This window comes from Anser cygnoides, chromosome 4, assembly GCF_040182565.1.
Source record: "Anser cygnoides isolate HZ-2024a breed goose chromosome 4, Taihu_goose_T2T_genome, whole genome shotgun sequence".
Taxonomy (NCBI): Eukaryota; Metazoa; Chordata; class Aves; order Anseriformes; family Anatidae; genus Anser; species Anser cygnoides.
Genome location: NC_089876.1, coordinates 9,624,661 through 9,651,624, shown reverse-complemented (window position 1 = coordinate 9,651,624; position 26,964 = coordinate 9,624,661). Strand labels below are relative to the sequence as shown.

Below are 26,964 nucleotides of genomic sequence, written 5' to 3'. Positions count from 1 at the left end.
CGGCGAGGCGGGAGCGGGCTGAGGGGAGGCGGCTGCGGGCTGAGGGGACCCTGGGGGGGCGCTGAGGGGAGCGGGGCCGTGAGGCGCCCAGCGACCCCCAAGCGAGTATGGAGAGCGTGAGAGGAGCCTCCCGGCCCCGCGAAGGAGCTCCCCGTGGAGATGGGTCCCCTCAGCGTGTGGTGTGGGGCGCTTATCGCGCAGCAGGCCGAGAGATAGGGGCAGAAATCGGGTAATTGCCGGGGGAGCGAGGCGATAAGGGGCCTGCCCCGCCCGCCGTGACAGTATCGGCTTGCAGCAAGTCAAGATCGATGCAGGTGCACGGTGAGAGCAGGCAAGCTGCGTTACCGGAGAGAGATCTATCAAAACCTGAGGTATTTCAGGCAGTCCAGTGTCCAATCGATCAAAACCTGAGGTATTTCAGGCAGTCCAGTATCCTCTGAGTGTTAAATTCCAGTGTTATGAGGAGTTGTGCTCTTCAGCCTGGAAATCTGCAGATACATTGCGTAGCTTGTACGTTGAACACCTGATCAGATCTTCCTAAATCATCCTTTCAGGCTTTCTAAATTCTCTGTAGGGCTGTGTGTGTAACATAAACCCAGAGTTTGTTACTCCTACAGATAAACCCCCAGATTTTAAGGTTTGCTTGTTAGCTGTCTTTAGTTTCTGTACATCTTTACAATCATTTCTATGTAATTTTAAGATTGTTGCCTGATGCTTCGTTTTTAGAAAGTGCGTATTATAGAACAGTACCTGCCTCAGGTTTTAATGACAAGCTGGGAGTCATTAAAACTCTTCTCATCAGTTCTTTGTTCCCCCCACCCCAAGTTATCCACATGGTCAGAGGAAAAACAGGCTCCTGCTAGCAGAACCCGATGGGTGCGGAGCCATAAACATCTCTCCCTTGGAACATGGAAGGAATCAAGCCTGTTCCCACCACCTCTGCTGAGGAAAGGCACCGTTCTTCCCCAGTTTGCACTTTCTGACAATCAATCTTCGTTTGTTTGCTGCTTATAATAGAAAAGCAGGCAGTAGAGATATAAGTGAACTCGTATGTGAACTCCATCATGGAGAATGGTGGTTTAGTTGCAAAGTAGACGATAATTATTGCAAATCTGACAGCGAGATACTGCTGGATGCAGGTCTGCTTAATCAAAACACTTCACAATAGAACAGGTGTTGGTGTAATTAATAATAATTGGAAAATCATGTCTAATTTTTTAATGTTTTTTGATAGAACTGTTGCTGTAAACCCAAAACATTAAGTAATGTCACTTATCTGGTATTAAGTCTTGTTAGACCCAGTAGAAGAGTTTACGTACAAGATGCCATCCTCTTATCCCAGTTCAAAGTCAAATCAACGAGATGGGAGTTGCTCTGCACCTGCATGGTTCAGCCACCTGCCTCAGGCATCATCTTGCCATGGCATGTAGATGACCATATATCAATACTCCCCTTCATCTTGGCATCTCATTTACCTTTTTTCCTTTGCACACCATAGCATTTAACACATAAAACACTTTTAGTCTAGTAAAGTAAATGGGAGAACTGATCCATATCAAAATTTACTCAGCAAAAAAATCCCGTTTTGTTTTAAAATTAATGGGTTTCTTTTCCAGTTCATTGCATGGCTACAAGAACATGAGTGCCAAGAAGTAAGGTGGTGTAGAGGTCAGATCCAGGGACAGGGAGAGGGCAGGATCGTTTCTTTTGCTAGCAGTGCTGGCTTGAAGTGTTTCTAGAACTGCAGGGCGCTGTGTCACAAGCAGCTTAGGCTGATGGAAGGATGAGTTTTATCATTACACCTGTTCAATCTAATGGCGAAATGCTGCAGAAGCTGCAGTTCTTCACCCCTCTTTTATGCTCTGCTACCCTCTGACCTGCCCAAGGTCACCGTTCCTGCTCTCCCCTTCCAGCCTCCCCTCTGCAGCTTGCATCATACCCCATAATCCTGAGGACAGAGAATATATTGTTTCACCTGGTTGGAAAAATTCACCCAATGGAAAAACTGGGGGGTGAGGGGGCACAATCAGCTTCCTGCTCAATCAGCTGACTCAGCTGGCTCATTTTGAAGCCTGAAGTTGCTATGGCCGATACATGAGGCTATTAATGTCACTAATTCCGTTTTTGTCCTGACCAGGTTCCTGAACTGCCTCCTGCCCAAATGCTGGGAAGTCAGTGCCGGTGCAGAAACAAAGGTAGGGTTATGGGGGTACAAGTGTGAGGGAGGGCACATTGTGCCCTGCGTACTAGAACAGTACGCAGTACCGCTAAACTACAGCATCAAGGGAAATCTGAAAAAGCACTTCTGCGTTATTTTAGACATGAAAAACTTGTTTGTCTTTGGTAACTCCTAACCGTTCGTTTTACAGCATTACAGGTACAACAGAGGGTACAATAATACAAACCACATAGTGTTGTTAGTTTTGGTGTTTGCACTATTTAAGAGGGGCGTGACCCCTCTTAATGACCAAGAGGAGCTCATTACCTGTAGTCTTGCCTTTGCTGTGTGCATGTCTGCTTACTGGGCCATCAAAAAAATAGAAAAACAGCACCACGTATTTACAGGCAGTTCCCACCAGAAGTATCAGAACGTGGTACTGGTAGGGTGGTACAGACGTTGCTGATTCCTCTGCAGCCTGTTGTTACCCCTAGCAGCCTCAGGCATCAGCAGTGCTAGACTACAGCGGGTCAGCCAGTCTAAAATAAAAGAGACCATGCAATTGTATTAATTTACAAGTTATTTTAGTTTGGTGTTACTAGGTATCAGAAAAATAATACTGCAGTTATTTCCATGCAGCTCTTCACCTTGGCATTAGCACTTCTTGATGCTCAAACCACTAACCTGTGAGAAGCATGGTACCTGGTTGATGTCACCCATCTGGCATTTATTTGTTCCTTTTTGTGGGCTGCAGCCCTTCCGTGGAAGCAGTTTTAGGTCGTTTTTCTTACCCATAAAGTGGGAGTGACTATCAAAATCCATCCTTCCCTCTTGGCCCGCCTGAACTATTCTTTTCTGCCAGTCATTCCCTGGGAACTTCTAGGCAGGGCGTGCTTCCCTACTCTGGTCACTGGTTTTCATCTCATGCAAACCTTTTACTCCAGTTCTTGGACAAAGTTCTGATTCCTCTAAACGAGCCTGTATGTGAATTCTTTGCTAGTTGTTCCGAGGGCCTTCAAAAGGAAGCCTTAATTTTGAAACTTCCTGGAAAGATGCTGGCAAAGTGAAAGGCAGTCCCTGCTCAGCCATGCAAGACTTGAAGCAGAGAGTGGGTGGCCGTAGACAAACACCAGTTACCTTTGCAAAACACCCCAAGAGCTGCCCTTGAAGGGCTTTCAGTCTCACTGACGTCTGGGACTGTTCTGGAGCCTATGCATGCGTGGCATTACTACTGAAAAGCTTAGGGGGAATTTTTCTTACAAATTACTGAACTTAAATGCCTTTTTAAAAATGATTTCAGCTGTGTAGAGCAGTATTAATAATATGTCATGGCTTATGTGTGGTATTACTAAAGTTAGTCACTGTAGGTAAGCTTGTGCCAAAAGTACTATTAGAAAGTTTATTTTTGTTCTGGCTGCAATTCTGCTCTTTGTAGGAGGGAGTTTATTTTTACCCATTTATGTAAGGAAGGAGAGTTTTCCCAAGGATTTGAAAGTGGAAACAATCTTTAAGGTACATATATACCTGAGAAACAGTTGATGGAACAACTACATAGAGAAAGAAAAATGTGTTCTGGTCTACTTTCATCTCCTTCCACAACCAAACAAAATCACATCTGAGGTTTACTGGAACTGAAAAATAAAAACCAGAACTGAAGTACCAGATGGGGAAAAGGCAGAGCAGCCAGATTTTTCATACAACCTATTAAACTGAGAGGCCCAAGTTGGTCTTAAGTTTGAAAAATATTGACTTTATGTTCAGGGTGGAATAGGAGAATGTTTATACACTATTCAGATTAAATATAAATCTATCTTTGTGGTTCAAGCTAGTTAATAACAGTTTGTGTTATTGCACAAGCTTCTTAATACCACTTGTGTGATAACAAAAGAGAAGGGAGTAAAGGTACAGCGACTGTTTTAGCCAAAAGGAAAGCAAGCAAGCAGCTTTCTCTTTTAATAACGCTACAACACTCTTTACAGAGGTCTGGGTTTGCTTTTCCAAATCCTTTTCCAAGTAAAGCTGAGTCTTTTAATTGCGACGTCTCTGACTTCATAAGCATCACGTGCCTTCTAGACGTACATTCATTACAGGTTGCTTCTATACTAATTCTAGCATTACTAACACTGCTGAGGTTCTTTTTAGTTACTGTGTCATACACTAGTAGCAGAAGTGCCACTAACAGAAGCTATACCTTTTGAAGAGCTAGTGCTTAAAAACAGACCAAGGAGAATAAAACAAAGAAACGACCAAAAAAATTAGATAACAGGGCAAGTTCAAGGTAATGAAAAGGGCTGAGAAACATAAGAAAATTATTTGAAACTATTTGTTAATTATTATTATTGTATACAGGAGAAAATTAATCTTGGGGGAAGCTTTGTAACGTTAGAATAACAAATTTTCAAGTCCTTTGTATCCCATTTAATTTCAAAAAGGCACATTCTCAGCAGCATCCCCATGGTTAGGGTGTGGCTGGCATTTACTTGGAAAAATGAGTATGAATGCTAGTGCAACGTAAATCAAAGCACAGCAGAATCACTGAGGCCTCAAACAGACAGCTTGGGAATCCACACCTCGAACACGTTCCCTTATTTGTCCTGTAGGAAAATTTGCCCTGTTCCCATGGACTAGACTGTTCTTCTTTCTGTGCTCCTGGGGTGTCCTGAAGGCTTGCTACTGGCCTTCAATTGCAAAACTCTGGCCATGCCAAAAAGCTTCCAAGGTCAGAATTTAAGTGCACATCAGCCTTCCGCTACAGGAACCAGCTGGATCCAGGTTGTACACCGAGGGAGTTAATATGACGTGACTGTTAAAAAGCAAAGCACTCACTCAAAGAAGGGTTAGACACTTTTACCTCTTTTTTTTTTTCTTTTCCATGTATGTCCAGAGATCTAATCCTGAAAACAATAATTACTGTCATTTCTGTACAAAACAACTTCATTTATGTGGAAGTAAAATTACATTAAAAACAATTCTTATGTGGCCATGTGTGTCATGAACCTGAGAGGCTGGATTAATTGCTTCCCTAGTAACTAGATCCTGTAAGGAATGAGGTACAGATGGGAGATAGTAATGACTATCCTGTGTTTAAGATACAGGAGTGGAAATCCTGGGGGAGTAGATCTAGGGGTTGACTGTGCTACAAGACTTGATACAGACCCTAAACTCACTGCTCTTTAACACTTAGCAAACTGAAGTGCTAAAGTGAACTCAAATGCTATCTAGTCTGTGAAAGTTTTAGTAGCATTTATTATGTGGTATTTAAGAGGTACATTGAGGTTTGTTTGTTTATTTCATACAAGAACCTATTTAAGAGGCTGTAATCGTGGTCATCTCAAGTGCTCCTATTGCTCAAAAAAAATACTGCAAGAAGTTGACTGCTTAGTAAGATACAAACTATTACATCACACTTTGCTGCTGCTAGGTGAAGTATTTAATGTTCAGAACAACTCTTTAGTACTTCATGATGTCAAGAATTTAAGTTCTCAGATGTCTAACATTATGTAAATTCTACCTCAAAGTAGGTTTTTTTAAGAGTAATTTAAACACAGGAATATAAAATACAATTAATTTCGTCATCATCGAGGTTAAAAGACATTCAGATGAGTAATTTTGCTGAAGAATGTTGCTAGTTATGTAAGAAACATGAGCCAAAAGATGTCTTAAGCTTCAAAGACCTGGCTCATCAAGTTTTTGCCTGAAGTGAAGCTTTAATCTCTAGCTTCTAGCCAAAGTCACTTAGGAATGATTTCTACCCAACTGCCTTCTATCCGCATTTTGTAGCTGTGTTCCTGGTGCTGGGGCTCCTGCACGGAACAGGCTGACCAGCAGATGTCACCAAATTCAAACTAATCACACACAAAGCTTCAGAAATCTTCAGTCCTTCTGAGCTTCCCCAAAGCAAGAGGAACCCGAGGGCACGAATACTCTCATTGCTTATTTACATGCTTGTACAAACTGTTACATTCTGAGCTAGGAGATGGGCGCCAAGCTGCTGACACAGGGCAGCAGTATGTAGCACCTGCATTTTCATAGAAAAGTTCTTGATATCAGATTCCCTTTTATTGTCCCTATGATTATGCTACATTGCTTGACGGTTCCTTGTTTAAAACTGTATTTTCCAAACCACATTAATTTTTTCCCCTAGAAAAGTAACTCCCCCACAAATACCACTTAAAAAACTTTCTTGGAAGTTTAGATAAAAAAAGGCAAGACTTTTTCAAAACTAGTATAAACTATTTTGACTTGCATGTTACCAAACTCACAAACTGAATTTCTTGGCATGACCAAATACTGCTTTTATGCTCCTCCCCAAACTATTTTAAAGATATGGAGCTTGCAATGGGTGTGTGTGTAGATATGTATATGTATATATATTTATGTATTTATACATATATATATGCAAGAAGCTGAATTGTGGGGTAGAAAAGAGGCAAGACAGGCTAGTAAGAGGTACAGGAGACAGACTGTGAGCCACATGCTCTAGCTGTGCTTTTCCTCCCTACAAACACCAGCAATTTAACTTCATCTAATTCTTCACAAAACGGACTAGAATAATATGTAGGAGCAAAAGGATTCAGATGAGAGCATAAGTGATTGCAGATTTGTTTGGAACTCTTCTGTTTGTATCTGGAGGGATGGAGGAATTACCTAATATGTCCCTACCGGTACTGCCCACTTTGGATTGTGGATATCAGAGACGTTTGTGAACAGAAGGGCTGTGGGGTGCTGGGAATGGAAAGGCCCTGTTCTCCCCAGCAAGCTGCTGAGGAAGTCCTTTGGAGACAGTTCCTCTGAGATGCCTTTTTTTTTTTTTATGGTCATACCTGCAACTTTGTGTCCATAGATCAAGTGAATGATAAACGGCTAATTTCCACCCCTAGCCACACGTATGACCAGAATGCCCAATTTCTCCTAGTGTTGCTTGCACAAAGAGTTGTTTCAAGAGGGCTGAAAACAAATTCTCTTCTGTTTACCACAATTACAAGCAAGAATATTAGAACACATGAAGTTCAATGAGACTGCACAAAATTAGGTGAATTGGCATTAGATGTTTATCCAGTTCAGAAATACATACATTTGTATAAAAAAGGAAATTAACATTTACATATTTGCAAGTCTTCTATTATACAGGTAAAGACAGTGTTATGTTTTATATGTACTGGATTACATAGATATTTTTACAGTTGAAAAATCTTGAGAGTATCTGATTGCAAAAAAAATTAAATACCTGAATCAGGCCCCAAAGATAGCATATTATAATTATGACTGTCACAATGCAGTGAAGTCAGTTACTCCCAGAAAGAGAACAATTTACTCTGTAAACAGTACTTATAAATACTGTAAGAAACTAGAACTTGCCTAAAATACAGATACACACATTTTAAAAAGCCAACATTTTTTATGTGCTTTGTTGGCTGAGCTTACTTTACAGAGTGGATCACATCAGAGTAGTGAACCACAGGGACACTCACTGAATATAAAAGGAATTGCAAACTTAAAATATCTAATATCCAACGATCTGAAATTTAAGTACTGCACATTCTTTAATTGATGCTCACAAAACCTATTATAGTGGGACCAGAAATCATATGACTGATATTGTGTATGTCTGTCTCAGACAAAAGATAGGAACCAAGGCAACAACTGCTGGCTCTGTGTATCCTATTATTACATCTTATTACAAAAAATCCCTTAGGGATTATATTCTATTTTTATTGTTTTCATAAACAAAAAATCTTAGTCTGTAAAAAAAATTTATATTTTTAAAGCTGTGACCATTTAATTGTAATGAGATTAAAACTGACATGTATAAGCTTTGTAAAGGTAACAGAAAAGTGAATTTTATGCATCTGGATTCAGACTGACAGAAACCAGATAACTTCTGTTTTGTGATTTACAGCATTTTTTTAAAGCAAGTCTCAAACATTATTAGAAATAAGATCGTTTTGACAGTCCTTTTGAATTAAAAAAGTTATTTTCACAGGTCATTAAAACAACTTTCTCCTCTTTATTAAAATTCAGGGGCAGGGCAATTTCAGCATGACTATCAAGCCTTGATTTTCAGACACCTGTCCCCAGAGTATTAGGGAATTAAAATTACAAGCACCCTGCTAACGCCTATCATTGATAGTGCTCATAGCAAGTTAAAAACTTTTTTTATTTTTCCACACAACTACAAACTGCAGAGTGATATTTTCTCTTTCTCACAGCCATATTAGGCACCTACCTTTCTGGTTCAGAAGTAAGGAATGGGACTCCCATAAAGCCAAATCAATATTATTCCAAGCCTATCTCAAGTGTTCAGAATTAAGTAGAATGTGGGATGCCATAAGCATATCAGTTGGACGGTACCCCAATTGATTACTGCAGACATTGTAATCAGAAGTTACATTTAGGTATGAGGTGGCTTAAAAAAAGCCACATTTCCTGATCATCTTTACCTGTAGTAAACCAAATTATTTGCACAAAAGACTCATTATTTACACATCAACTATACAAGTAATACAAAAAATCTCTCAGTTAAGCACCGGTGCTGACTTAAGGAATAATACCTTCAAGTCAGAATATTAGTATTCCCCGTCACAAATGAATTCTGATGTACTTTCAGAAGTTTCCCGTTTCCGCATGGGTTGCGTTCACAACACTTCTTTGTTCATGTGGACATTGTTCTCCTCCACGTTCCAAGGAGATTTGTAATAGCAGCAGTTTTATAAAAGGTTTACGAGTCCCGGACAGACTTCACAGAAAAGTCAGTTCAGTTCTTTCTGAAAGTGGTCATCAAATCCACTGATCTGGATTGCAAAGTTTTAAAGAGTTCATTAAATGGAGTCCTAGTTCATGTGAGAACAAGTGGTTGAAACAGATTCAGTTTCTGTGTGCAAACAACAGGAAATCCAGACGTGGTAGCAGTTCACACTTAATTCAAGGACAGTAAGGAACATGTTTCTCCTCCACATCAGTGAGTTATGCCAGCCACATCACCTTGGTTTAGAATAACCATAAGGACACCGAAGAATCAGGCTGTCATGACTAGGTAAGACGTGAGTGCTGTAGTATTCAACCAGACTTCCCATGTTCAGAAACATGATGTCTGCATCCAGGTAAAACTTGCATTCCTGTTGCACAACAGAAACATACACAGTCATTAGCAGTACTGTTTCCTACTCAATGGTAAAAACAAACAAGCAACAACAACAAAAAAAAAAACAGCCACCACCACCACCCAAAAATCATTGTCAAAACTTCTTTCAGACAAGCTGCTGCTTTGCAAGCTTGTCACTTACACAAGTAAGTCCAAATTAAACTCAAGAATTTAATAGTAATTCATTTAGAATTTGACAAGCTGAAATTTAGATTTGGACATCTGCAGCTACTTTGTCTTTTGTACAGTATGGCAATTGGAAGGCCCAGATCCAAGTACTCAAACTCTCATCCTAGAACAAATATTTGTAGATCAGCATATTTTTACTTTTAGGAATGGGAAGAAGTTTCACCTTTGACTTGCTATGCACGTACATATGTGAGATTCATACATAGATACACATACACAAGAACTGCATTTTTAGCGGAGCTACTAACCTTTTCAAATATTCTGTAGTTTCTCACTTTTTCTGCAGATTGATCCCATACAACCAATACCTTAAAGAAAATGCAACATAATCAGTTATGCTGATAATCTCTTCCAAGTCAGTGCATTATTAAGGCATAAAAAATACACTCAAGTTACGACAGAGGCTCAGATTTGCCTTCATTAAGGAAAGAGCACATCTAAGTTATTACGTACTTTCACCATATAAAAGATACAGTATCTCTAACAAAAAAAAAAAGCTTTTAGGGGGTAGATTCAGCAATTGCAAGTTACCTTTCCAGCCTTTGTAGATGAGTTCCTAATGCAATATAATCCATTTTGTGGCTGTCCCCTTGGGCTAGTAGCTTTGAATGTCCTAAAAATAATACAGCAATTACGTATGTTAGCATTTTCTGAATCAGATAATTAAGGTGTGTAGTTCTTGTAATTCTTCCTGAAAATCTCAGTTTCAGTAATTGTAATTCATAGAATATCATATCTGATAGAATTTTACTGTTCTAGCATGTGAATCAGCAAAGCAGCACAGAAGACCTGGCTTTCTGTCCCGTTCATCCTGACAGAACAGCCATTTCCAGATGGAATAAAATCATTTTGCAATTACTCTGTATTCTCAACTGATACATGAGGACTGACCTACCTCCCCCAAAGTAATTTCCATATTAAAGTAATTCAAATACTTTTCCTGTGTTTTTAAACAGAAGTTACAGATCTCAAAGTTATTTTTGGACTACTGTTCAGTGCAGGATTTGTAGGACTTTAGGCAAGTGTTTTAAAAGTCACATCTACCTTTCAACTTCGAAGGATTCAGAGGTATTAAGAAATACTGAAGTAGGCAGCCCAACCTGTAGGAAAATACAAAGAAAGTAAATCTCCGCACGGGCCAATGAAAACACAAAATGCTAACACCATACTATGCAGATAAGCTACAGCCATCAGTATCTGAATTAGTTAATAGTGCTTTAATCTTTACTTTATGCTTCTTACTCCTTTACAGCAAATATTAGAATGCAGAATTTATCGAGGCATTCCTTAAAGCTGAGAACCACACAGCACTGTGTTTTCAGAAGACTCTTTTTTCTCCTGAAATATGCCCCAAGCCGCCCCAAAGAAAGCAAGAAAATCAGCCTTTTGAGAACAGATCATCTGCTTGATCTTACTTTTTCATAGTCACCATCAGAATCATCACTCGCTTGGTTTGGCTTGGAGGGCACTGCTGGCTTTTCAAATGAGAAGCTTCTAAAACTCTGCCCATCTGGTGGTGATCTCCTGGCAGAAACAAAACAAAAACTGAAGGACATCTCCTCAGGAAAGTAGAACAAATATACATAAAACTGAAGGGATAAAACTAGAGCTAAAGAGGAAATTTCACTTTAGGACTTACCAGCCCTAGAATTACAGAATAATTTAGGTGTAAGGGACATCTTTCAACCTAAGTTGTATCATTTAGTCCAAGCTCCTCTTCAAAGCAGGTCCAAATAGCTCACTGTGTCCAGTCGAGTATCTCCAAGGTTGGAGATTGTGCAGCATCTCCAAGTTGACTATCCACAACGTGAAAAGCTTTTCCTGATATCTAACTGTAATTTCCCAGGTTGTGACTTCTGTCTGTTGCCTCTTATCCTATCCCTGCAGATCTCTGAGGTCTTGCTCTGTCTTCTCCATCCCCCCATTAAGTAGTGGTAGAGAGCAGTGACATCTCCCATTGACCTTCCTAAAGGTTGAACTCAGCAAGTTCTCTCAGCCTCTCCTCACATATTACGTGCTACAGCCCATCAGGCATCTTGGTGGCTGGATTCACTCTAGTAAATCAATCTCTTTCTTGTGCTGCCTTTAAAGAGTTTTTTTTTTTATTTTTATTTTTTATTTCTTCTTTAGAGGTGAATGATCCAATGGGCAAAAATATTTCCATCTGCCTCAGCACCATAGCCAGTCCCACATCCCTTGCACTACAGACAATCTTAATATGAGATGAAACATTTCCTGTCTCCAGAGAAGCCTAAAATTGTTTTTGTGGTTCAATGACAGTGACATGAAGGTTTCTTATTCACTGTGATCAAAGGCTTTTAAGTCTAAGACACACCTCAAAGCAGACTACAAAGATTTGCGTAATTAAAAAAAAAAATAGTCGACTGTCTCTTTCTGAACAATTTCAGAAGTGAAATTCATTGCAAAGTTTCCAGATAACACATACCTAGGCAAACAAGCATGCCACTGAGGATAACAGGGATGGTGCTGGGAAGAACAACATGCATTGACGAGAATCTGACAAGTAAACTCAGTGGAAACTTTGATACTGGGTTATATTTTCGTACTTACTGTAACTGGGGGCCTGAAGGCTTCTCTGGCCTAGGTTTGAATCCAGGATGCTGGTGGCCTGGCACGGGTGGCTTTGGAAGCACTGGTGGCACAAACAGTCCAGGTTTACCATGTTCTTTTGGCACCTTGCTCTCTGCTGTTCTTTCAGTTAACTGGGACAACTTGGGTTTACTGCTTGGCACTGGAGGAGGAGTTCGTGGTGAAAGGTTTAGAGTTTTTAGCTTCTCACATCCTTCTGGAGTGGTGAGAACGTGCGATAGAGGCAGAGGTTCTGGAGGCAGTGAGCAAGATTCTTTGCTACACATGGGCTTTTTGAAAAGAGGTAAAGGGGGCACAGGGGGTGGCTGTTCACTTGGTCTCCAGTTTGAGGATTGAATCTTTAGATTAGATTCAGCTCGGGGTTCTCTCACATTGAAGAGATCCTCTGGTTTGATGTCAGGTAGGCTTCTTTTAGGAGGTGGCGGTGGTGCTGGTCCAGCAGACTTGCCAGCAAAAGAATGTGACCTGGATTCTGAGTAGGCAGCTTTTCTGACATGAGGAACTGGTGGAGGCGGGTAGGCTGGGGGCAGCACCATGATATCTGCACAAAGAAAACATCCAGTGAACATGGCACATTGAGGGGAAATACAACATGTCAAGAAACTAGACTCTGCAGGTTTATTTATGTGATTTACTGATATTTTATTAGCACCTGATCTGATAGTTCCTGAAATGCTGGATAAACATTCAGCTTTCAGCACAACTGAAATGTTGCACATAGTGAACTCCTGCAATTTTATTCAAGCATGGCTTATGTCAACTTAGCAAAGATTTTTTCCTTTCTTAAAAATAAAGAAGAACAAACTATGCTAACAGCATTACCCCTCTTCCTGACTGATGAGCATATAGAATAGAGGTCCTTCCAGGGCAGGAGACTTGCCAGAAACCATGCCCTAAAAGGCACGTAACACTTTCTGTAAATTGTTATTGCCACTACTAGGCCCTTTTGACCTCTCAAGAGGTCAAAAATATCTTTAATCTCTCTCAAGATTAGATACCTGTGCATTACTTTGGTTATTCTACCACCTGCATTGCTTTAGATATGACTAAAACAACGATCTGGCATTCTACATGAATATTATCTTCATTGCTGGCCTTTTGTGGGGCCTTTGATGAAGGGAGTAAAGAAATCACTTACCATCTTTCACTATGTCAGAAGTATCTGGTTGCAAGTAAGACTCATCCTCTTCCTCCTGGTCGTAATCTGCAGACAAAATTTAATCTGTCAGACTCTGACAAGTACTACTGGAACCAAGTAGGAATATTTATTGCTTTCTAACAACTATTTTTCATTAAAGAAGGTGGAAAAAAATGGGGAAAAAAAAGTCTACCTCTCTCACATGTTACATTTTCCTCCGTCTTTCAAATTAAAGTACACTTTCTGGTGAAACTTTCTAGTGGCATAGCCTTCCTCAGAAAAAATCAAATCGGTTACAGAGGCACAGCTACAAACTGACATACTGGGAAAACAAATTGGAAGAGTAAAAGCACAACAACCCAGAAGCAACCCTATCACAGAAACATGCATGATGTTGCAACATGGATGCCTAAGCAAGCCTCATGATTTAGAAAACAATTCGTTCTTTTGCCTTGCTCTGGCAACGGAAAGATGCATCACAACAAATGACTTAAATTATTTCAGTGCTGCCTTTAACTGGAAGTCAGGATAATCAAGACGTAAAAAAAATGCTACTTCGAGGCAGTAATGTCTCATCATTGGCTATGAGGGGAGCCTTAAGGACAATACATAGTACTTCCCCTAAGAAATACCTTAAAAAAAAAAAAAAAAAAAAAGAGAGAGGTTCTGATAAAATCAGTTAGCTGTTCTAATTTTCCTTACTTGAAGTCCTTCTGGGCTTCTTCAAACATAATTCCTCTCGTATACATCCCTTCCCTCCCATAAACACTGAAATCCTAAACCACAACTCTATACAAAATGCTGATGAGTCTGTTTTCCTCTGCTTTGCAACAATCAAACCGGATTTCCTAAGAACCAAACTCCCTCTTTTTTTTGTCCTAGTCAGGAAAAATGGTCAGGAATTTCCTTTCAGGAAACAGGAGTACTTGCTCCAATCAACCCTGCCTTGGGGCAGAAATCTGAGAGGGCAGATTGGAAAATGCCTACTAAAGGAACTATCTGAACCTTGAGGCAAGTCTTCTCAAGTCAGATTTTACTGTGTTTCTTCACTAAGAAGGCAGTTGTTGAAATAACGCTGAGAACACCTATCTGACAGGCTTCCTATAATATCCTCCTCTCTAATTAAAAAATAAACACACTCAGCCAGAATTGTTTACTGTGAAGCAGCTCCAGCAACAACCAGGTATCAAACTGAACTGAAAACAGACTCTGCTACGAATGAGATTCTCGGAGCCTTTCTTCAAAAAGTTACTCGGTTTGAAAGTCATTGAAGAACATTACCCTATTCATTTCACGTAGGCCGTTTAAATGCCTAATGTGAGATCTGCCTGAACTGGGAGGGTGATCGATTCTCTTTCATACTAAGCAGACTACAACACAGACACAACGACATCCCAATGCGAATCACTGCTTCTTTCACAGGACAGATGAATCAACTTTACAGACAATATGGGAGGCAGCGAGCTCCACAAGGTCTTACCACATTGTCAGAAGATGTTCTTAGGACATACTTTTAAGCGACTAACACCATACCATTATAATTATATTCAATTATTGTTAATAATGTTCAATTAGCATCAATTATAGTGAAGACTTCCACACTACACGACATACTCAAATGTTTCATCTTTTTGCTACATCTATGGACTTTCCAACATGCAGTCTTAATAAAAAATTAAGATACAAAATTACGACTGCGTTATTATGGGGTCAGACACTTTGCAAGGCCTGAATTTCTTTAGTCACCCTTTATTTTTTACTAATGGTTTTATAACATAGACTATCCTGGTTTTGATTTTAAATTACAGCAATTCCATGCCCCTTGTAAAAATAAGAATTTATAGTTCTCGGATGCAAACTGGACCAGATGGTTTGTTTAAGCTACTGGAACGGTACGGGATACTGCAGGATCCACAAGAAAAATAAAACAGATCTTATTTGTAAGTGTCTAAAATTGTCACCTTCATTATCTGCTGAGTGGTGAGAATACTTGATATCAATGGGACGTTCTACTGAGCCGTAGAAACTGTCTGCATCAGAACCAGAGTCACTGCAAAAGAAAAGACAATCCCTTTTGCATCACTGCGTTACAGGTCTTGAAAAAATACAGACATCCTTTAGCAAGACTGCAGCACTGCAAAGTAATACAGGAAAAGCAGAAGCAATCTAATCCTCTGCCAACAGCCAAGTATGTTGCTGCTGTTATTTTATTTTTATTTTACACATTTTAATTTCTCTTAGCAAAAAGATCGCTATTCGTCTTGGTACTCTTTAAACTCTTTACTAGGTAGGCCCTTCATTCCTGGGGCGTACTGCACCTGTTACTATTTAGCAGTAAGTAACTTGAAGGTGCAAAGAGCCAAAACCAACACTATCAACAGCTAGCGCGAAAGGAGAAGAAAGCAAATAAGGATTAAGGCTTCGTACCTGAATTCTGTTATTGTTTCTTTCTTATCATGGTAGTGATCGATTTCCCTCCTCAGGGATAGCATCCAATTCTAAATAAACGAAAGCAAAACATTTAACACATTATTCTTTAAATCATTACACACAGATGCACAGTATCTTTCCTCTGCAGGGCCAGAGTGGCTGTGCAAGTGAAATATTTATGACTTTATAGAGGTGTTGAGAGGAATTACTAGTCATAATGTTTTGACTATCTAAAATCTTATATGAACATATTCAAATATTAAAGTTTTGATCTGTGAATTTCAAGCTGTTACTCCTAAAGCTGTGTACTTGCTCATAGTCTGCTTATGGGTAGGAGAGTTCACTGAACAGTTTTCATACTTTATCAAAGGTTTATATCATAAATACTCATTCATTAGCTAAAAATAAAACCAGGAATATGAAGGAATCTGTGACATCTAGTATGCCACTTTTAGACATTCCCTAAATTACAACTGGAATTTTCACTCAGTTAATAGTTAAAATTTCAGACATGATTTTCAGAGTCCAAAGAACTAGAAATACAGATTTGGGTTACAGCTGCATGTCCAGTTCACGTAGATTTTAGGGAAGTCAAGATTCACTTTCTTCTTTTGTGCTTTAATTTTCCTTGAAGTAGAAAGGTACCTTTCTTTCATCTTCAGATGAAGCAGAAAAAAACCACGTCCTGTGCTTCTTGCTAATGTGAACTAACTTGAAAGGAAACACATTGCTTGATGTCGTCTCCTCAGCTGCCCGCATAACCCTGAGAAACAGAATAACCAATATATAAAAGTCCGAATCTGTAAAGTTAATTCTGCTGTGCAAGTCATAAAGCTCAGAAAGCAGTTTTACCTGCCAGTTATGACTGAAAAGAAGTCCCAAGCCCAAGAAAACACCACCAAAATGCTAATACGTGCATTTGTAGTACTTTTCAAAGTGGTATAAAGGATAATGCAAGAGTGCTGACAGGAGAAAAAGCACTAGTTAAACCACCAGACAGACATAAACAGATGTTTTGACTGGTTCAATAAACAGTTTTAATGAACTGTGTTAATTTACAAGCTTCACACCATGGCATGACGTCTACTTAGGGTGCCTGTGATCCTTATTTCAGAAAGGCAGAGGAGAAATGACAACACGGGTCTTCCAAGAAAACAAAAGAGAGCTAATATTAAAAGTTAACTTAATTTTTCCACTTCTGGCTTATAAGCACTACCTTACAACACTAGATCAATACACGTGCTTAAAATTAATATTTTTTTAAAGTTTAATTCAACCTCTTCCACAAACTGTGTTAGGTAAGTTGGTTTTTTTTAATCTCCTCCCCCAAGGATTCTCAAATGAGAAACTTCTGCTCTATCCTCACTGACACAAAAAACTATTTGGAACTGCATGCTATAAAGCTTTGGAAAAAAATAAGGAGACTAAAATCCTAAGACTGTGGACGATCTGAAAGTAAAATTTCTAAGAATTACTCAGCACAAGCCATAGAGCAATCTGATCTAGGTTTTTACAATCATTATTGGAACTTTCTTGCTGGTTCCTAAATTTTTAAACTTGCTGATTTCCTCATATAATACCAGATTTCTACAAGTCCTATTTAAAGAAGGTGGTTTGTAAACCTACAAAAATTAAAAGACATTTGACTTTTGGTTAGGTACCAAATCAAAATAAACATGATTTTGGAAAGAAATGAATAAATAAATAAAATCCCACCAACATTGTAGATGGCATTAAGAGCAAAATTCTTTCAGAGTTGTCTATTGCATCTTTTTAGAACCCCAACCCCAATTTGAAATTGCATGCTGTAGTTTTCTGCATCTGTCCAGCCTGAAACAAAGCCACAAAAGGAACTACAAGTTATTTCACATGCTAACTTAAGACTAACAGGGATGTTAATACAGGAAATACCCATCCTACAGCTGGGAGGGATAACAATGCTTCCCACATTCTGAGTCACTGGACAACTCAGCACCCTCTCACCTGCTGTCCACTCTTAACATTTAAAGGCTGTTGAATGAAAAGTGCAAAATACAAGTTCAGGGAACCTTAGTGCAACTTGTTTTCACACAGCCTTACGCAACCACCCAGTCCAATAAATGAGCTTCTTTCATTTCAAGTTCTTTTTCAATAATGCTTATATCTGTGCATAACACTAACCATGACCTGGTTAGTGTTGACCCAGCTCCAACCAAGGTCTCTACAGGTTGCTAAAAAGCAATGAGACAGTCTCTAGCATTCAAAAATTCTTTGTCATTTTTCATATAAACGTGATTACAGAAGCTAGTATCGTGGCCAAGTTGTAGTACAGGTTGCTTATACAATTTCATCTTTATTTTTTCTTAGCCATAATATCCTCAACAGCGTTCCCAGAAAATACGCTGTTGTTGTGGTCAGTTAAAAGCCCTCCCATTCTAACGAGAGAGATTTCCTTATCCCACAAGTTTGAGAACATCATGCTGTGCAAGGATAACATGCATGTATGCAAATACAATAAAACTGCAGGACCAATAATGTGATACTTCTCTACATTCTGTATCTGATCAGTCCTTTCTTAGCGTCAGTTGCAACAGCAATTTCCTAAGGTTCCCATGGACTGCTGTTGACAGGCTTCCTGCACTCAGGAAGATCCTGATGGTACCGTTTAACTTGAAAGCCATGTATTTGTCTTCAAGTCAAGAAGCAAATATTAAAATTTATAACGTGTAGTGGAATGACTCAGACATTTTTGCACATGCATTCTCTCATTTGTCACTCCTGTAGCTGATTCAATTTTGACACCAATTAGTGTCACTGAATCAGGAGATCTTTAGCTGTTCCTTTCTGATTCCTTTCTGTTTTTTTGATGATCATTGAATCGCGAGAGAACAAAGATCATTTGTCTTGGAGAATCCACATCTACCTGTCTGTGCAAAGCCTGCATTAAATAAGGAACGAGCACAAACCCATTCCAATGGTTGCAAATTTAACAGCTTTACTAGAGAAATTACAAAAGATTAAGGGTATACACTTGCAAGGTACAGAAAACATTGTATATACAATTTGAAAGGAACAGATCTCTTGGAATCTGAGACCAGTGCTTAATCCAAACAACAGCCATAGTTGAATTTACCCGTTCAAAATGAAAGACAGCCCCCACCCCGTTAAGGGAAAGGCCCTTGGGTGTTAAGGAAGTCCTTTGGAACTCACCTGTTGTAACCATTCAAAGAAAATGCGCCCTGTGGAGATGCAGATGTGCTGCTCTTAAAGTAGTAAATGCATCCCTCGTGGATAATCACGAATCTCAGTGGCCCTGAAAGGATAAAGAAAAAAGTGAGCAAGATATAAATTCAAAGGCAGTACATTACTCAATTCTTACACAATAACCCTCCCCAAGTTAAGAGGTCCTAATTACTTTTATAAATCTTTACAAAAGGGCACAAGCTATTTGAGTGGCAGCTGGCTGATGACCAGTCGCATGCAGCACTCGGTTCAGAGTTTCAGGACTGAGGGCAGTATTTGCTTCCCTCATTTGAGAGGCAGCTGGTCAAACAGTTTCAAAAGAAACCTAAAAGACTGCAAGCCTGACCTCCACCTGTGCTTTTTTTTTTACTAGAGGAACAAGCTAACATAAGAGTGCTGCCCAAAACAAGATGGGAGGAATGTAACCACGGGCTACAAATACTTATTTATGTTCACTCCAAAATCATAATAGCATCTCTTTATTCTCAAAGGTGGTAATACATACATACATAAAGCTGGCAATAAAATGGTTGGTTTTCTTTTTTAAAGCTAGACAAGTGCCAACACTCCTCCTCCTTTTATCAAAGACAGCAATCTTTGCCCTTAGTTGTATAAACACAGTTCAGTTGTAAACAGGTATAGCAAATGAACAGAATATAAATAAATCCAAAGTCTTAAATTTTCTCCAAGTAAATGGGTTATGATTCCAAAAGTAATTACTGCTATTAAGTACAGCCTAATCTCGGCAGTGAGAAAATTTCCACTTCACAATATCAGTAGGAGATGAGGATATTTTTCTAGTATCAAATAACCAACTGTAGAAAAAGCTGAGCACTAATTTCCTTCAGAAAAAGAGTATTCTAAATTGATACATATCCCATCTGTTTCTGTCTTAAAATCTTACTTCTGAAGGCCTTGACTATAGATTAAACCAAACACAACAAACTCAACCACAGTACTTATAAACTAAGACTTAAAATTCCAAAATAATTCAAGCAAATTCTTTCAATACACATCTTTCATACAAATACTCCAATAAAATTATAATCCAATACAAAGTAAGACAAAGACTGGCTTCATTAAAGAGCTTGTTAACAGGAAATGTGTTTATGGCCCCAAAGGCAAGGATTTAGAACATTTAATTTAGTTAATACCTCATTCAACTTACATTTCAAGATCTGCAGCTGGGTGCCTCCTTTTTTATGAAGATATCCTGATTTGGTCACTCCTCCAGGCATTGTCAGAAGGTTTTGTGCTCCAATTGCCTTCATTGGGACTGGCCAGACCTGTTCTTCTGCGGCCATCGTTCTGCAATTTACATTAATTGAGAACAGTTTAAAATTTAGATTTTACTTTAGGAAATGAGTACTGAGAAACAAAGCGTATTTCCTTAAGCAAGTTTTCCAAACGACTAACATGGTTCAGCAGTCAAGTATGCACCACAGACGGTGTTCATAGATTCCAGGAAGTTTGTGAGGTATAAAAAAAACAGCGCAGAAAGTCCCGATTTATTTTTATGCAGTTCTCAAAAGTGATTGACGGGTGTCGAAACAATAGAAGAGTGTTCAGTAAATGTTATTGAGGTATTTATATTTTAAAGTGCCCCAGATGATAACATAGAATTAATCAAGGCAAGTGGCTAGAAAAAAAAATCAACTTCTCTAAGGTTCTCTACCACCACATGTGGACACAGAATATAATTTTCTGGATAGTGAGGGAATCAGCAGTCAGATTTTAGTAACTGTGGCATGCAATACTCCTTACTCCTCACACTTCTGTGTTTTATTCTAAACAACACCATTAGGGTATTATCTTATACTGAAGGTCATATGTGACCACATCCAGTGCAAATCAAGTTCATCTCAGATTGCTGCAAACAACCATTTAATTTATATATCAGTGATTAAGGCCACACTCCACCAAGCACTTTTGCAGTTACCGCTCCTTCTGCTATCATCTTACAAAAGTTAGCAAGAAAACTAGTATTTTAAGCAGCAGTTTCTTCTGTCCGATGTATCACTGAGACCCTTCTTCAGCTGGCAACGGAACTGGGCTAAAAATCCAACTGTGTCATACATAAAAACATGCACGAACTGAATGGACAGTGTGACCTAGCCATAAAATGGTCTGTTATGCTCAGGTATAGGGCTAGAAACCCCTGCTAGTAAGGGGCAAACTAAGGAAATTCCTTTGTGAATAAAACCAGTTAATTAGTCCTTATGAAATGAATGGTTTAGAATTGAAGAGCTTCAAGTGAATCCTGTTTGCTTCTTCTTTCCCGGTAAGGGACAGTAACTTAGGTCATCAGCATAGCTCAGTACAGGAACCTAAGAGCCAGCAGTGAAGTACATAACCCCTGCGTAAGCTTTAGGAGAAAACTGACAGGCAAGTCGATTGACCTTTCAACGGATCAACCTAGGATTTAGTTCTACCCCGCTCATCCTTTGCTGACAATGCACGTGTGGGGAGGGGTGGAAATTACTAACAATTTCTACCAGGGGAGTTTAAACTCCATGAAATTCTTTAGGCAGCCTAAAAACTTAAATCACAAACATCAGGTTTTAGTCCCTCAGTGTTATAAAACAGGGTCAAGTGGAGAAGACAGGATGCAAGACCCTAGAAAGGTTCTCACAGCAAACACGATGGCTTCCTAGTGTTCCTCCAGGACCTTCCTACTCACCAAAAGTTGTTACCTTTGCTGTATTCAGCTATATCCTTCCTTCTGCTAGAGCTCTTCCCCCTCCCTGGTTTTGTTACACAACTGAGATCTTTACAAGCTGCGTTATGCCTTCCTCCTTGCAGCAGTGTATTAATGGGCCCAAGACGTGGCTACACACAGGTTTTAAGAATTAATAAAATAGTTAAAAAAAAAAAAAAACTGAAATTTAGAAAATGAAAAAAGGCAAGAAGAAAAAAAACAAGGAATCCTTCAAATTACTTAACCGTATCTTGCAGAAGAGTCAAAGTGAGGAAAATAGCATTAATCAGCTGGCTGCCGTCATCAAACTACACTGCAGTACTGCTAAGAGCAATTTCCTTCAAATGAGGAACACAAAGGCAAGTCCCGAGCACTATTTTTCTTTTAAGAGCCGGCACAGCAACATACAAACATATGAAATTAATTTACAATTAAGTGATTTCAGTCTGTTTCTAGTTACATTCGGAAAAAAAAGATTAAGCAAAAATGGAAACTTTTTATTCAGCCAGATACACTCTGAGCTCAGTTTTCTTGATCTAACCCTAGCATTAGTCTCAATGCCATCCAACAGCTTCAAGATCATCGTGGGTTTTCAAATGCTGTGTGCTTATTCTACAAAGAACAAGAAAGGCCTTACGACTTAGTGTTTGGAATGAAACAATAGTCCCAGTGTTACTGTACTTAGGTTGAAAACATACCAGAAAAGGAAGAGTTAAATACCTCGGGGAGGTTATCCAAAACAACCAGCAAGCTGAGATTTCTAGGACCCAATGACAAACACTGGGGACAAGGGTATCCCTCCCTAGGTAAATACAGAAAGCACAAATATTTGACTAGGTCATGGTGGCCTTCTGCATGGGTAGCTCAGCTACCCGCTGAACTGTGCCTGGGTGCCGCATTTTCTTCACCTGCTGAAAAGCCAGAATATCAGGAAGACAAAAAAAAATCATGGAAGCAGAGAAACAAAGGCGTAAAGAATCCAGTTCTACAGTGCGATTACAGGATTTAACTGAGCGGGAAGGACGGCAGAATATCAGGTTCTGCTTCCTCTATTCACAATCGTTTTTTTGTTTCTGACTACTTACAAGAAAACGGCTCTGAGAACAGAGACCAAACCTTAGCACTTCCCCATCCCAGCTATGTGAACTAAAAGGTGTGGCTGAACCCCATGCAGGCAAGGACATGTTTTATGAATTTAAAAGACCACCAAATACCAATGGGTTTAGGGGCAGCTCTGCATAAAGGCATATTTTCTGGGTCTCACTGTGGCTTTTACCACTCTTCATCACGTGTAGGCTCCTCATGCACTTTCAGGCCAAAATTACAGACACACAGGGAGGACATTGGTATCCGGGTTTGAAACATTTTAATTTGGTCGCAGATTGTCTTTTTTTTTTCCTCTTCTCTCCACCCCCACCTTTTTTTTTTTTGTTTTTTGACAATACAAAACTATCCTAGAAGGACAGTAGATGCTGCTTTCCATCATTCTCCTGGGACAAAGCTGTCAGAACCATCTATCCACAAGATCTTTGTTGTAGGGGTGGCATGAAGGAAGAATGGATGCTCTTGAAGATTTTTCTAGTCTTAGCATCAATACTAAGATTGTCTTTAGCTGCCTGAAATGGTTCCTTCCACTCTTGATCTTCGTCTTATAAAAGTTCTTAAAATCTACTACATGAGGAGCGGATCAACGTCCCATCACCAGCTGCACTGAACAGCAAGCACAGAAGTCGTCACTGTAGAGCCTGTGCGCTCTGTGGTCATTCAGAACAGAAAAATATTTCCAAGATGTGTTTTTTATCCTGTTACATTCTTGCTCTACAAGCCAAAGACCCCATTACATATTTGCAGCGCAGATGCCTAAGCAAAGCCTCTTCCACTGAGCACACACCAAAGACAACAGGAAGCCCACTAAGTGCCATCAGGGCCAAGCCATGCTCTCTGATGCCAGTCCTTCTCTTACCTGACACAAGGTAACATCGCTCTTGTTTTGTGCCAGCCTCATTCGACAGCCGCATACTTTATTCTTCTTCCCGCTCTTGTCACCAAGGGACTAGATGCATAGTTTTAAACTAAGTTTTCCATTAAGTCCCCAATCCATTAGAATGGCTATTAAATCTACCTTCACCCCCCAAAAATAGCACTGAGATGAACGTCCTGAACCAGGGGAGTCCTGAACCAGTGACAGGACCCGCGGGAACGGGGTTAAGCTGAGGCAGGGGAAATTTAGGCTTGACATCAGGAGGGGGTTCTTCACAGAGAGGGTGGTTGCACACTGGAACAGGCTCCCCAGGGAAGTGGTCACTGCACCGAGCCTGTCTGAATTTAAGAAGAGATTGGACTGTGCACTTAGTCACATGGTCTGAACTTTTGGGTAGACCTGTGCGGTATCAAGAGTTGGACTTGATGATCCTTAAGGGTCCCTTCCAACTCAGGATATTCTATGATTCTATGATTCTATGAGTATGACAGCAGACAGCAAAAGGACTTCTTCCATTACTTTGTTTCTCAGAAGATCCATATGGCAATTCTGTGCCTGCCAGGGAGATGGCAGACACTAAAGCATAGCAGGAGAGACATTGTAGGAGTCTGCAACGTATTGCTGACGTATCAGTAGAGCCAGTCCAAGTCTACCTCATATGAGCATACCTTTCTCAAACACTACTTGGATGAACTGCTTTTTGTTTTAGATAAAAGCACCTTCAAAGTCACAACAGAGTGAAAAAACTTTCACACTTCATTGCATACACCTGGTAACACCAGTCTGATGCAGAAATGTCTCCTAAACCATAACAACACTTATCAAACTCAAACTCTGAATGGAGAGCAGCCTCATGTTGTTGTGTAGTATGCAAATGTACACACCTGGGAAGTAATTTTAACCCATCCCCTCAGTCAATGCACACAGAACAGCTAAATTTGAGTCTAGGGCATAACTGCACAGGCTAACAGTCCCTCCAAGAGTACAAGTACAATTCTGCTGCATAAAAAAATCTGGAGCACATTATGGAAGAACACTTACCCCTTTTGGCCTTAAGAGCTATTGGTGTTCAGCCCAATTAAAGCAAACACAGGCTGATTCAACTAAAGATCGCATCCTGGAAGAGCCATGAGCTCTCAGTTCTTACTGACCTTCAGCAGAAAATATGGTCAATGTGTTCATCCCCATGTCTTGCACTATATAGGCATAAGAACACATTACCCTCATCGCTGAAGCTACAGCTGCCAGAAGTTGTATTAAAAGTTCTCACTTGTTGCAGTAATATTTATGGTCTGTACTGGAGCCCAGTTTGCTCATGCTGAAAACAAAAAAAAACCTGCCTCTGAAGCTGCATTAAAAGAAATTAAATCTGATCTGAAGTTGTCACAAGAATCTCTATGCAAATTATGTCTGAGAAAACACTGGATGTTATGAGGTATAATGGAATTTAATCTTCAAATTCTATTTTGAAAGTAAAACCTAGCAAAGCAGGATGCCGATTTCCTTCTGAACGTAACTTACAGTAACAAACGCATTCCTCATACAATGCAGAGGAAGACTGGAATTTCAGTCACCACAAAAGGCTTAGCCAAAAATGAAGCAACATTGCATATACAGCAAAACTAAAAGAAAAGCTTCTCCAATTTGCTCTCAGCAATTCTGAACAGAAAATAATTCTCCAATTCAACCATCTACGCATTTACCATCTGTTTGTAAAACTGTTTTCTGCAAAAATCTCAGGTCTCTTTTCCATTTGTTAAATATTGTCCAGTATTTCTGAAATCCTCTTTCACATTTCTCCCACTTTTTGGGGTTACACATTCTATTTCTTAATACTTCTAACAGCCCCTTTCACAATAGTCTCTCAGAAGGATTAACAACACAGCACAAACACTCCGAGAAGAAATAAATCTTACAGGACAAAGGAAACAGAGAACTAAGCCTGACTGAGATGCATGTTATAAATCACTTTACTCAGTTAAACTTGCTTCAACTTGCTTTTCTCTTCAGGTGAGCATTTCCAACCAATGCTCTCCTTATCCCCCCCCCCCCCCCCCCCGCCCCAGTTCTTGAATTTTCTGCCTAAGATGCACAAGTTAAAACTATTTTTCCTAAACACAGTTTTCTTCTCTTAGTTTTAGTCTGCTCTCTGCCTAAAAGAGGAAAGAAGACAGAAACACAAGCCAGAAACATGCACTAACCTTGTGACCATGCCTGATCGACACATAGCTTTTCTGCTGACACTGTCCCCAAATGATTGTTTCCTTTGCGATGACAACGCCATTAGCAGCTTATGACCCCTCTCAGGCATGACAGGCACATCTCTGCACTTCTCTGCTCTTTGCGTGTGAAACGTTGAAAGGGACTGCGGGAGCTGCTGTACACACGAAAGGGAAAGAAACCGTGCCCCAGCTGCTTGTGCATCTGCGCTGCAGTGTGGCCAGAAGGGACGCCGAGGCAATGACTTGTTTCCTTTGTTACTTCCTGTTTCCCCCCACTGTCAGTGGGCAGCACTGGCTCTGTCAGATTCCCCAATTTCCCAGAGAGGCTGCAAATCAAACCGTGCACGCATCAAGGCTCCGTGAGACGGCAAGCCAAACAGCGGAGGGGATTTTCCAGTGCTCGCTCGCTTCCTGGCCACCCTTCAATCAACTGCTTTCCCATGGGAGGAAAAGAAGGTGAGCTTTTTGTCTCACAGCGTGCTCTCACAGCAGCAGAGGCATGGTTCAGAAACACTGCCCATGCTTCTGAAGAGCTCGTGCTTCAGGTATTGGCACCGCACCACAAAATTACGATAAGTATTTCACCTCGGTTTTCCCCCCTATAGCTGAAGCTCGTCCTTCCCTCTCCAACCCAATGGCTATTTAGAAAGATTGCGCAGCTTATACATGCTTTGGAGCAAGTCTTGTCTGTACATCTGACACCACACAAACCACAAGAGGCAATAAAATTCTTATCCATGGGGCTTACAAAAGAGCAACAATTCTACAGGACAAGTACCAACAGCTGATGATGAATAATAAATGCCGTTGTTTTACACTGGGAACAGTATTATTTTCATTTGGAGCTCTTAAAAGAATTCATATGTTTCACTGGCTTTGTCTGGAGTTAGCCAACACCCTGGGCTAAAAAGTTCAGATAAGACAAAAAGAACTAGTGTATTTCAGAGTGATCAACAAAACTTACATATGCTGATAACACTGAGTAAAGCTCATTTCATGTATTTTGGGGGAAATGGCCATGACTCTGTACTCCAGAATGGAAAGAAGAAGTTTCTATAATAATGTCTTTTCTTTTTGTAAACTACTCAATAGCCAAAGTACAGAAGAAAATAACTTTTTGGATACTGGCCCTGGCTACATTGGATATAAAAGCAAATCTCAGCCTTCACCTTAGG

At 39.9% G+C, this 26,964-nt stretch overlaps 1 protein-coding gene and 1 long non-coding RNA gene across 7 annotated transcripts in view; one reads left to right on the top strand and one right to left on the bottom strand.

Annotated features, from left to right (window-relative positions):
* The first annotated feature begins 71 nt into the window (after window positions 1-71).
* Window positions 72-25,833, top strand: LOC125180093 (uncharacterized). The gene is made up of 3 exons (XR_010831379.1): window positions 72-371; window positions 2,138-2,195; window positions 25,703-25,833. It is a non-coding gene; the product is annotated as an uncharacterized lncRNA (long non-coding RNA).
* The window catches only part of SH3BP2 (SH3 domain binding protein 2), an 86,321-nt gene continuing 66,548 nt past the window's right edge, over window positions 7,192-26,964 (bottom strand). For 4 of the 6 annotated variants that reach the window (XM_066996517.1, XM_066996516.1, XM_048048174.2 and 1 more), the window contains 12 exons: window positions 20,057-20,196; window positions 18,856-18,958; window positions 16,312-16,429; window positions 15,664-15,734; window positions 15,198-15,286; window positions 13,237-13,302; window positions 12,060-12,639; window positions 10,904-11,012; window positions 10,533-10,588; window positions 10,020-10,101; window positions 9,737-9,796; window positions 7,192-9,273 (listed from right to left, as the gene is read on the bottom strand). In XM_066996517.1, coding sequence (XP_066852618.1) covers window positions 9,136-9,273; window positions 9,737-9,796; window positions 10,020-10,101; window positions 10,533-10,588; window positions 10,904-11,012; window positions 12,060-12,639; window positions 13,237-13,302; window positions 15,198-15,286; window positions 15,664-15,734; window positions 16,312-16,429; window positions 18,856-18,958; window positions 20,057-20,192 — 1,608 coding nt within the window. In that variant the 5' untranslated portion in view covers window positions 20,193-20,196 and the 3' untranslated portion in view covers window positions 7,192-9,135. Of the gene's footprint in view, window positions 9,274-9,736; window positions 9,797-10,019; window positions 10,102-10,532; window positions 10,589-10,903; window positions 11,013-12,059; window positions 12,640-13,236; window positions 13,303-15,197; window positions 15,287-15,663; window positions 15,735-16,311; window positions 16,430-18,855; window positions 18,959-20,056; window positions 20,197-25,768; window positions 25,916-26,964 lie in introns of those variants that run through there. The other 2 variants (XM_013178761.3, XM_048048138.2) reach the window with 2 other exon arrangements.